This window comes from Fringilla coelebs (genome assembly GCF_963513975.1).
Source record: "Fringilla coelebs genome assembly, chromosome: 1".
Lineage (NCBI taxonomy): Eukaryota > Metazoa > Chordata > Aves > Passeriformes > Fringillidae > Fringilla > Fringilla coelebs.
Window position 1 is genome coordinate 67,905,670 of NC_140028.1, and position 12,592 is coordinate 67,918,261.

The window sequence follows — 12,592 nt, forward strand, 5'->3', positions numbered from 1 at the left end:
CTCTACTGAAATGTGCAGATCTGTTATTCAAACAGGTCAGTCTGCCAAATGCCCTGTTGGCTTTTTTGGTCTGGGAGTTTCCTTTCTGAAAGATCATGTTGGCAGTCCATGGCAGCCTGCTGCAGCCTGATGATACCACTTAGAGGGAGAGTTTTTGGAAGAGGCTGGAAGACTGTAACCTTTTTGTTTCTGTTTCAGGAGGACTTGGGCAGCTGCTGGCTGCCAAAGATCCTATTATGGTGCTCTTCCACCTTCCCTCTGCCTCTCATTTCCTTCTAAACTAGCTATCTTCTGGAGCCAGGAGAATATCAATCAACTACTCCTAAGTTACTCCTCTTTCCAAATTCACAGAATCACAGCCTGTTTCCACTTTTTACTAAAGGGATGATTACAGTGAAAACAATCCTGCATACTAATAAACAAGCTAACATGAAACCCTGTGCCATCTTTTCCATAACTACCAATTCTAAGGCTACAAAACATTTATATTACCATTCTTTAAGTTATTACATTATGTCTTCTAAATACTAAAAATAGGTTTGCTTTTCACTCCTGTCTATGAGGAAACAAATTGATTTCTTAGTGTACACTCTTCAGAGTGAAGGCACACAATCTCAGGTATAGATTCCATATCTATCCTTGGCCCGCTGCAGTCTTTGTTAATGTCCCTGCTGGGATTTCTAGGCATGGACTGAAGAGGTTGAGGGGGCTTGTCTCTCACTATCTTCAGGCAGCACACCCTGGGATCCCACATCACACAGCATTTTCTCAGATGTGAAAATGCAAAGCCCCACATTTAGCTATGACATTCATCTGGCCAAGGTTTGAACAGTTATTTTGGTCATTACCTTCTGTCAGTTGTTGATTCCAGGAGGAAGAGACACATGTTCAGAAGCGCAGGAAAAAGTAGTTAAAAGCCACTACCATACAGCAAGACATTTTTACTTTGCATAACTTCAAAGAAAAAAAGATGTTTCAGTGCTCTCCCTTCCTCCCTTCTTGATACATTTGTCCTACTGTTTCACCTTCAAATCCTGTGCCTCACTGAGATTGTAATTTGGTGAGAAAATGATCTATACAATTATAAAATTGAGCCTCTGTACATACTCAAGCAGTGTAATTGGCTGCCTTTAAAAAAATAGCTTTTTTATTAAGTACCAAAAATTGTAATGTGTTTAATCTATCAGTTTTTAAGATACTTAGATCAAGAAAAGCATCTAAAGAGACAAACTATTCATCAATTCAATTATTTTGCACTTGAATGTCTCAGTGATTGATCAATCTATCACACAGTACAGCAAGAGACTGAAAGCAAATTTGGGTCCTACTTGAATTTGTTTCTTTCTTCACGTTCTATCCTTTGCAACCTTTCTTCTCTCTCCTGACGCCGTCTTTCTCTTTCTGCTGCCAAGGACTCCTGGTGCTGCCGAAAAGATGATGTAAGGAGACCACCCAAAGCTGGCCTGCAGAAAAGGAAGATCAGATTTCTCAGTGTCACTTTTATTGATTATACTGGCAAAAAATGAGTAGCAATCATGCAACAAGTAACATAATCCCAACCAGCAGAATGACATGGCAATATTATGTAGAGATCTTTCAAAGCATTGGCTAAGTGTCTTCTTGCTGAATTGATTATAGATTCTGCAATGAGGTGAGGAAAAACAATTAGGGTAAGCTTCCTCAATAGCCAAATTCCTAAAGCACAAATAAAGTATGTGTAAAAATTCTTCAGTCAGTTTCAACTGCAATATTGGGATTTTTTTTGGTTTTTTTTTTTTTTTTTACTTTATTATCCTGTTAATAGAAAAGCTGAATCCTGTAAAGGATTTTTGAAATTTTTATGGAAAAAAACTGTTATGCAAAGATGTTAAAAACTGTTATGCAAAGATGTGTCACAAACACCTGAGAATCCTCTATACAGAAAAACAAAAGTAAAGGAAAATGTCAGAAGTGCCCTAGAGAATTCAAATGCTCTCTTAAGTATCAGCCATATTTTTCCCTTATACATTAATAAATTTGATTATCATAATTTCCCTGCTGCATGTGCTGTAAGAGCAAGGTGAATCTCATACTAGACCATATCAGTAAAACACAAAGGGACAGTCTTCTCAAACCATTTTTAAAAACTAACAGAAATCACAGGCTCTACAGTAAAAACTTTTCAAAGATATAAAGCTACTTTTACATTCACTTATAGTTTGGTGCTGACATAGATTTTTTTATTGGCTTCACTCTAAGTAGTACTTTGTCTGGGAGAGTAGGTCTTCTTACACAGCCTTCCCTCAACATGGTGGTATTGGTACCACCAACCTCTGACATGGCAACAGAGTGACCTCAGAGTAAAAGTGTCTTTCTTTCTTTCTCTTAGACAGGAAAAAATTTGAATTGTACAGGGTAGCTTTATACAGATGCACACTGATTGAATTAGACTGATAAAATCAAAAAAGACATAACTCATGTAGAGAGGTTTCTGTGCATTGTTGCAACATGAGTTTTGCAATGAAAGGATTAATGAGAGAAATAGATACTGCCTTTTGTGTAAAAAGAAACTAAATCCTGCCTGCCTGGAGGAAGGTTCCTTAACCAGTAATGCAAACCTGAATAAATTTTTCTTATTTTTAAGAACTCAGACCCTCTCCCTTATTTATTTACTTGCCTATGGCTGCACAGTGTAGGCATTTAGAAAAATGGCACCAATTCACTAGTGAACATAGGTGCAAAAGAAGATAAAAATACTAATGCAAACCTATCTTCCCCAAGAGTCTATGTCTGTATAAGCAGGAACACCACAAAACATAGCCATTTCAGCCCCACTGGCAGCAGGGCAGCATGAATACAATGTCAATAATTTCAATAAATTGAATTTCAATATGTCATATCCCACCCGCATAAACATTACATAAGATGGTATAAAACTTGATATTCTGTAAGAGTCCCTGTTGGCACTCCTCCAAAGCTACAGTATCAATGCTGGATCACACTCAAAACCATAAAAATCTCTAATATGCTTCAGCACTAAGAAGAGGGGGAAAAAAATCCTCAAACCCTGACAGTCAAGTACGTGTGGTGAATTTTCCCTTGAGCATATTTTAAATTTATTTTAACTTTTGACCTCTTAGTGCATGTTTCAAGAGAAAGCTCTTAGCAAAAACAGTAGCACCACTGTACTAAAATTCAAAAGCTAGAGCTCCAATCCTGTACTAGCACAAAAAACCATGGCTATAGGGTTGGATATAACACCAGAAATTACTTTTGGAAGGGGAAAAATGAACAGTGCCTCCATGTGAAGATATATGGAAATTAAGTAGGAGAGATGGCAAGAGGGTCCCTATCAAGTATTTGTTTTTATCTGTTTTGTGTATTCAGCTTGATATCCCATCCTGCCCAGCTGCCATGAAGTCTGCAAACTCAATTTAGAGTAAAAGGAAAGTATGGCTTAAAAGAACTGAAGGAAAAATAAGGGGAAGGATGGGGTGATGATGAGAGACCAAAAGAATGATTGCAGGTCTGCACATCATCTAGCAGGTTGGAAGCCTTCAGCTCTGACTGAGCTCTTTGAGGCCCTACAATAAATACACATTCCTATGCAGGGGATTACAGGGAAATCACATGGAGATGCACAACTTAGTCCTGCAGATGGGATTCTAAGCTAACCCTGGTAGTAAAATACCTCCAGGTTTGGAGGTTTGATCTAGCATAGTTTGGCTAGCATTGCTCACTGGGAAAAAATTTGCAGATGTATGAAGAGCAGCATCACAATCTAAATAGAAGATCCACAGCCGTATGTCCAGAAAAAAAGCCAGCGTCTAAAGAACTGAAAATGTTAGCTGGCCATCTCTTCAAAACTAATCAAATCAGCAACAATTTGTCAAAACTTGGAATTTCTGTATTTCTCACTGGTTATGAGTGTGTACTTCAGCTGAATTGCAAGCTGTGAACGCACATACCCGGTTCAACTCCTTTGTCCCAAACACAGCCCTACCGTGTACAACACTTTGTTGCATGAAATGGTCAAATCGAACCAAGCTGACAGAAGCTTCTGTACATGGAGGCCATAATTAAACAGACAGGAACACAGTCAACTGTCCCCTTGTGCAACACTGACTTCTTGAAGCACAAACAGTCGAGGTTTTGGGTCTTCAGTCACATTTAGAAAAGGGCTGGCAAAGAAACAGCACTGCCATAGCTGAGTTAGTGCTCACTTAGTGGTAACACCCACTCAACCACACACATCTGCCCTCGGTGGGGACCACACCTCACACCAAATGCTGAGACCAGCTGCCTTATGAACTCACAGCCCCACTGCAGATATCAAGCACCATAGCTCAACTTGTGTTTGGGTGCACCAAAACTCTTTTTAATGTGAACTGCAACTGTAAATGCACAGTTTTAGCATTTATTAAACTCTATCGGTAATTTTCTACGTGTGCATAAACTAAACCTGGGGTAAGCATGTTACTTTCAGGGTGTACAAACCTGTAAAGCAGCCAAAGAAAAAGCAAGAATATGGGGTATTCCTCTCATATTCTAAACAATTTGAAAAGGGATTTGTCTATGTACAGTTTTTTGACAAAATCTGATTTTTATTTCTGTATTTCCCTGGCAATAACACTTAAATTAAATGTTCCCTTTCAGTGAGCACATACTTGAATTGCAAATGGCAGCATGAGTGGCCAAACCAGCTGGTGGGAAGGCTTGGACTTAGCCATTGGGTAATTTTGTTGCTTTGATAGTGTTTGAAGGGTGACAGTGCCTTCAGGCCTCATGAATTTTTAGATCTTATTGCTGCAGGCTGCATTTTAAAAATGCATAAGCAAGAAAAAGGCTAAAAAAACTTCTGGGATTGAATCAAAGGTGATAAGAGATTTTAACAGTAAAGAGAAATGTGAATGCTCAATGAAAGCATAATAGAGCGATCACTCGCAAAATGGGGTTACAGCTAATATATGCCAGCATTTTAGTGCTGGTGTCATATGTTACCAGCTGGTAATATCAACCATTTGTGCAGCTCCACAAATACAATCCAGAAGGATGCTTACTCTGAGTACTATTTTTAGTCTTGTAGAGAATGCAAGGCTATTAAGAATGGACTGTTAATACAAAAAATGTTAAGAAAAGCTTTCTTATGCCTGCTGTTAAAACCAGTAAAAGCTAAACAAGCTATGTTATTACTTTCTCATTCCAGAAAGAAAATACACAACCAGAAAGCGTCTAGGTCTGTGGATTTGTGAATAGAGCTACTCACCACAGAATCAGGACACAGGGCCAAAGAGGTCATTAGTAACTTATCTTATTGGAAGAAGAGATAGGAAAAGGAAAGAATTGGGGGGGGAGGGGGGAAGAAAAGAAGGCAAAACATACACAGAGCATAGGATATGAAGACAAAAAGTTGACTGTAGGACAAAGCTTTTCTGAATAAAAATTCAGCTAGCCTTACCTACAGCATTTAATACAGTAGTGAATTAGTAATCATTATTATAATCACAAATTCATGCAGACACAAGATCTCTCACACTTTTTTGCAAGTTCTTGCAGTTTTCTGAAAATACTCCATCACGGACTTTACATTGTGAAGGGGATTATGTGCCCTGAATTACTATAGTCTTGTTGCAAACTGAAGAAAATATTTCTGTCTTACTGAAAGCAAAACTGAAATTCTGAACTTCAAACTTTCTTCATTCACATAAGCTCTGAGAGACTATTTTGTGGCTGCCTTTCCCTCTGTTTATTTGAATTTTAAAAATTTGCTAAATAGAAATGGTTATCTACAGGAAGAATACAAAATACAAATGTATATTTTTATGAGCTAAAAAAAATTAACAGATGACTTACGAGAGGAAATCCCTTTCATTCATAAGGTTAATATCCAGGATTGTCTTTAATACAACTTGGAGCAGAGTCATTAATAACTTTAATAAGGAAGCACTAATTACCTAATTTTGCAAAGTGCTCCTGTTCCAGCATGGGAATGCTACAGTGAGGGTACAACAGTTGGCAGCTCCTACTCGGCCTCAAGTAACTCTAAAGGTCTCTTGGCTTTAACAAAATAAATCCATTTTCCAGCTTAGGAAGAGACAAAAGAAGAGGCAAAGCTGCCAAGAGCCATATTGCTTTTCACAGTTAAAGAAACTCCCCGTGTGTTATGTCTCCCTACATGACATGGCAAATACGAAAGCATGTTGATGTAAGACTTTGCAAACAGACTAAACATTACTTAAGGAATCTTTATAAAACTTCTCTCAAAAATAAACATAAAGTTGAGAGCTAAAACTACTAATGCTTCCTTTAAGAAAGAAATTTGAGAATGACCAAGAGAAGAAGTGATTAATGTTAGACTTTTAAGTGGTACAGGAGACTACCCAAATTAGAGCTACAGCAGGACAGAGCTGCACACAAAGCCTGGGCAATGCACAAGGACTTTCTACATACACTCTCCTCTTCCAGCTGACCTGTGCTGCTTTTACACTGTCCTTCTGTCTTTCTCCAACCTGCAGCTTCTCATCCTGAGTTACACCTTGCTTGGAAGTGACTTGCAGAGCCCAGGTGTAGATGGAGGCCAACGTGGGTGAGCCCTGAGCATCAGCACTGCACATGGCATGTTCAGCCAGCAGCACTCTGCAGTCTGAAACCATAACCAGTTCATGCTTCTGTTTAAACATATGCCCTATGATGAAGTCCACAAAGCTGCAATCAAGAATATTGCTTACACAGTAGTTCGACAAGCAGCTAGGCCAGTGCAAGCCACCACTGCTTCCCAAACTGTAAATCATCAAGTAATTCCTAAGGTCATTTTTCCTCTTAAAATCTCAGCAATAAAGTTGAGGCTTTTGCCCTGGGCCACTATTATCAGCTACCAAGCCATCCGTTCCTCATTATGTTACTCAAGGAGAGATGTGCTTGGCAGTTACCACAAGGAATAATCACTGTCACAATCTCTGATCTGAGAGCCCAGAAGCACACATAGAACAGAAGGACAAGGAAAGAGGAGCAGTTCTTGGGAGAGCAGCAGCTTTGCAGGCTGTCTAGCAGGTTGTGTTTCATAGGCACTTGTTTTACCTTAGTGCTTAACAGCTGGAGTAAAGGAACTGCAGAGCACAAATTAGTCCAAGAAGCTTCACCCAGCAACATCTCCCTGGTGTTGTCAGTAACCGAGACCTTTAATTTTAGTAGAAAATCTGACCGGAAACCTGTGTGATATTCTTAAGGAGTTTTTTTTTTTTTTGGTTTGGTTTGGTTTGCTTTAAAGAGAGAAATTTGAAAGACAGCACCAGATTTCCAGCAAATCACTATTGGAGGCACCGGGAAAAGGAATAATACTCAAAAGAAGAGTATCTGCAGACTTTTGCTGCACTTTTTGCTTATGCTTCAGGTATGGTATTTAAGTGTCAGAGGAGAAAAAAAATCACCTATAATCTAGGCATGCAAATCTCACTGTCTGTGAACTGTTTTAGAAATAAATGTTTGAAGGCACATTTCCTTTAAAACATATAGAGGAACATGGAAATGCACACTCAATATTCAAGGCCCTGCATCAAGGGAGCTCAAGGTAACATACAGCTGTAGATCACAAAGCAAGTGAGATGGAAAACATATTAAAGAATGTGAAATATATTTAATATTCCTTAAGCCTATTTTCTAACGCTCTGGAAAAGCTGGAGATGCTTCAAACAGGAATAATCTGCAAACACCATTGCAGGCTTTTACCAGCCTAGGAGATTTGGAAGAACTTCTGAGGGACCAGCCAGAGGTGGAGACTAAGTTCACAGCGACTGGCCAAGAGCCTCAAGAAGTGGAGGTTTGCAAGCTGAACTTTCTGGCATTTGATTTAACAGATAGAGGTGAGACCATGAACTCTTGCTCCTTTGGCACGCAATGCCCCAAGAAGGCTTTCTGAGCTAGGCTGACTGTACTACTGTTTGACTGTCCAGCCCAGGGGGAACCCCCTCCTGGCAAATGCATCAGAAGAAACCCACCCTGGAAAACACACCAGCAGGATATTTTTCTGGTACTAGAATGAATTACAGCTGGTGCTGAATTTAGGAGCTCTTGCCTTAGAAGTTACACTCCTTCATGATCTCCTCTAAGGATAGCCATGATCAACAGTGCAAACAGTTCACCACCAAAAGGACACTATGAAGGGGTATGAAGCTTTGCAAGTAACAAGTTTGATGTCCTGTGGCAGATCCCAGGCTGCAGTTTCAATTTGAGTGACTGTCTTAGATTCTGAGTCTGACAAAGCAGTCTGGCTAGACAGAAATATCCTAGGTGTGACCATTAGGCATGGAAATACAGACTAGTCCTACAACACCTTCTGCCCTCAGTCAAGGGGCCAACTTGGAGGGACAGAAAAATACTTTTCCCCCTGATGTGTCTCAGTCATGCACTGCTCTTCCCCTTTGTTATTAAAATCTATGTGATTTTTAAATTGTTTTATTAACTAGGGAGAAAGAGTCAATTGTGATTTAAGTTGTAAAGAGTGGGAGCAGCGTATTTATGGAGCAAAGCACTCTTTGGCATTAGAGAACAGGCAGACTGGGTTATACTTATGCATTTGGAGTGACTTTTACAAACAGAGAGACACAAGAGAACTGACACACTCCTTCTTCTCTCCCTTCTCTCAGTGAAGGGCTGAACAGAAAGCACCCTGCATTTTGCCCTCCTTCAGCAGGATTCCCATGGCTGCACATGCACTTCACAAACATGGCTCTCCACAGGGGACCCAGGGAAATGAGAGAGAACAACAGCATTGCAAGAAGTTGCCAAAAGGCTGCAGCTGTATTTAGAAACAGTAAAGTAAGCCTTTTCTTCTGCTGTACAATCAGAAATATATAGATGATGTGGATTTCAAAGAACAAAATCCAGCTACTTTTGCACTGACTTATACTGCTCTTATGATTCCCTACTGATCTCAGCCAAAGAGGGTTTTAAAAGTATGAATGTCAAAATGTCAACCACACTGCTTCTTTCCACCTAAGTTGTAGCTCTTGTTTACATAAGCATTATGCAGCCAAGGGTTTGAAAGGCCTGTCAGGGCAAATGAATCACTGTGCTGGGCACTGCTCTAAATGCTGAACTTCTTCCTTCCTCATTCTTGAAGGTCAGATAAACGGTACCAGGACCTGCATCTGAAGCTCTTCCCGGCATGATAAAAGACAGGAATCCTTCTGTGAAGGCTTTGCATAACTGAAGCATAAGCTGAAACCAGAAAACACACCTTAGAGCTAACCATGGATACGCATCTGCTTCTTATCAAATGTCTTCCTCTCCAGCTCCTCCCCCCCCATTTTTTAACTTTTTTTGGGTGTTTGAATCCATGTAAATTTTTACCATCAGGAGGTAGGAAATAGTGTTTACATAATCTGAGGCAAACACCATTCATAGAAAACTGTGAAAACCTCCACAATACTTTCCATTTACTAATTAGTGCCAAGTGTTGCATCATGCACGACATGGCTTACTCTCCAATAAGCAAATTCCATCCATCAGTCTCTACATTGGCATTTCTTCGGTGCATATTTTTCAGGACAATGAAATTAAGGAAGGCTTCTGCCCTTCTTCAAAGCAGTCAATACTTTAGAGCTTGCAGAAGTATACATCTGTAGTGGCAGCACTCTCATAAAGAACAAGTGAATGCAAAATGGCATCTGAAACTGTAAACTTAATTGTCTTTAAAGAAATAACTGCATCTATTCTGCAGACAACATGCAGCTGTGGTGTACATACAATTTTCACGGTTCTCAGAGACATATACAGGAAGCATCAGGCTGTAACATCACTCAAATATAAAAATGCAGAAACCTTGATGAGCTCATGAACTACCATGAACAGCAAGCTGCAAATTTAAACAACAATACTCAGATTTTTATTGTGTGAGGTGGAAAGCAGCAAACAACCTGAAGGAAAGACAGAGATGAGATGCTGAGCACTGTGTTCAGTCACTTATAACATGTAAGAGACAGCTGATGGTTGAAGGTAGAGCACTTTACAGTTTCACAGAAAAAAGAAAGATGAGGTGTGCTGGCTGGAAGTTGCTGCTAGAAAAACTAGCTTCAAAATATAAAATATTTTCCTAGCAGTGATAAGAAATATTGGAATATTTTCAGGAGAAATCATGTGCTGCCACTTGAAAACACGTGAGATTACAGGGGTCTTTCATTTAGCTTCTGTGAGACCCATTATAGGTCACAACAGATGATTGCAGAGCTCCCCTCTGGCCTGACTCTCCATGAATCTGCAAATTTTACAGCTTCATCCTGTGGGGCCAAGGCATTTTGGCTCCAAACCAGCAAGGCACTTAGGCAGATGCCGAAATGAAAGCTGGCTTTCCTCACTGGAGCAGGGCCAGCACCATCAGCCTCTTGCAGGACAAGCCCAACCATCTTTAGCCATCTCAGCGTTTGACCACTTTGGGGTTTCTCTGCCACAGTAGCAATCAGAAGCTTACAAGAGCAGGAGCTTGAAAATCTCAAACTTCCAAAGCAGCAGGATACTTTTAACTCTTGCTTATCTTGCATCAATTTTGCTGAGGCAAATGGGAGTGAATATGATGGTGTAGAGTTTTTTTATTGTGGTTGCACTCAGCAATAATTTAATTGAGATCAGGAAAGACAAATCGAGGCAAGGTACTCCAGGGAGATGAGCAAATGAAAAACAATGCCTTTCTCCAAAGAGAAACTTAATCTAATTACTCACTTGGAAAAAAGGATTAAATCAATACCTCATGGCTACAAATACATCTATGCTGGAAGAACCTAACTTGAACCATTCTGAGTAGCAGTCTGGAAAGGATGTGAGGCATTAGGAAGGTTCAAACATATATACATACACACACAAACACACACACACATATACAGAAATATGCCAAAGAGTCACTAACACAAATTAACTGGAATACAGAAAAAGAGTCCTGTAAAAAACCTCAAGTTCAGAAAACAGGGTGGAAGATGGAGTTTTTATGAATTTGAGGCCAATTTGGAAACAAACAATCCGAACCCCATATGGCCTAATTGGATATTATTTACATTATTTCACCATATTATTGAATTAAATCAAAAACTTTTACCTTTCCTTCTTAAAATCAGCATGATATCCTTTGAAGCTGTCATTTACTCTCAGGTTGTAACAGGTAGCTAATTTCTGGTGGTCCAAACCTCTTGCCAAGAATTTCTTTCAAGTATCCATAACATTTTCCTATCTTTTTTCTTCCCCTAGTACCTTACATAATTCAAAAAAGTATTTTGATTGTTCAAAACTTTCTTTTTTTTTTGCTGGTTTGGGTTTTTTCTCCTCTTTAATTTTTTTTCTTAAAGCAAGCTGATAACTGGTTGGTTATTGGGAGTTTGCTTTAGCTACAGCAATAAATGTTTTGCTTTTGATGAAATACAATGAGATATATCACATATTTTCAAGAAAGGACAAAATTATGGCCTGGGAAATTCTGAGCTAAGCACATTTCCAAGATTTAGCGGTTGATTGAAGAGGACAGAAGTGAAAATAGATCTATCTGAATTTATTTTTTAAAATGGAAAGAAAATTTTAATTCACCTTTTAATACTTAGAACAGCTTATGTGCAAAGCAACTCTGCTTTATCCATTTTAGTGGAAGAAACAGAAGTGAGATGGAAATACACCCAGCATTTAACACCAAGTCAGACAGAAAGGCTTGAGAACGAGTGGAAAATTAACACATTTAGATTTTTTTCCTTTTTTTCCCCAATGTTAGAAAATATAGCTAGAATCTATTTCCACTACTCATTCAGAACCGGTTACATTTATCTCCTTCATTCTGTCTGCAAAGGAGCTGTTGTCAAAACACTGATTACTTTACAAACCTGTCAGATTTGGTCTCCTGAGTCGGTGACAGAGTTATCCCATAACGAGTAGTGGGTGTTGTAGGGGCACTCGCACCAGTGTAAGGTCGTGGAGAAGAGTAAGAGCTGCTGCCATAGCTATTGTATCTGAAGAAATGGGAAGAAAAGGAGGAGAAAGAGAAAGACAGAAAAAATCCATCAGCAAACAGGCATGCAACAGTAAATCCGCTCGTTTACAGGGTGGTAATGACTCCATACCCCAGAATTTTTCAGTCACCTTCTGAAAATGTTGCTCTATTTCCAAATATGCAACCAATCATGTACTCTTAATATCAATCACCGCATGAACATACATGATGAATCAATGAGCTATTGGCAAGGAAAATAAAGAGAGATTTGAATGGTCCTCCCAAGTGACAACTCAGAACAGGAATACTTGAATACTGCTCAGTTACTCAGAATTATTAGCTGTTTTGGGAGTGATATCCAGCCATTAGAAAAGGGATCAAACCAGCCCAAGACAGCAGTATCCATATCTACTAAAATTAAGGAAAATGGCAGTACACCTGAGACATGATCTGAGCATGGGTATCCATGACTTGCAAATGCTTGCATTTTAAATGGAAAAGCAACCACATTCTTTTTAATTAAAGCCAGCAGTATTTTCTTTCCCCTCCCCCAACATAAGTAATAGCTTATGTGCCATTTCTTACAATGCCTGTAAAAAATCATCACCATGGTTAAAAAGACATGTCTCCGGAAGCATGGCTTTAGAAATTTCT

General features: G+C 39.2%; 1 protein-coding gene across 4 annotated transcripts in view; it reads right to left on the reverse strand.

Moving 5' to 3' along the window:
- FHOD3 (formin homology 2 domain containing 3) overlaps window positions 1-12,592 on the reverse strand; it is a 372,140-nt gene that overhangs the window by 80,136 nt on the left and 279,412 nt on the right. For all 4 annotated transcript variants that reach the window (XM_084215776.1, XM_084215777.1, XM_084215775.1 and 1 more), the window contains 2 exons: window positions 11,832-11,957; window positions 1,329-1,463 (listed from right to left, as the gene is read on the reverse strand). In XM_084215776.1, the coding sequence (XP_084071902.1) occupies window positions 1,329-1,463; window positions 11,832-11,957 (261 nt within the window). The remainder of the gene's footprint in view (window positions 1-1,328; window positions 1,464-11,831; window positions 11,958-12,592) is intronic.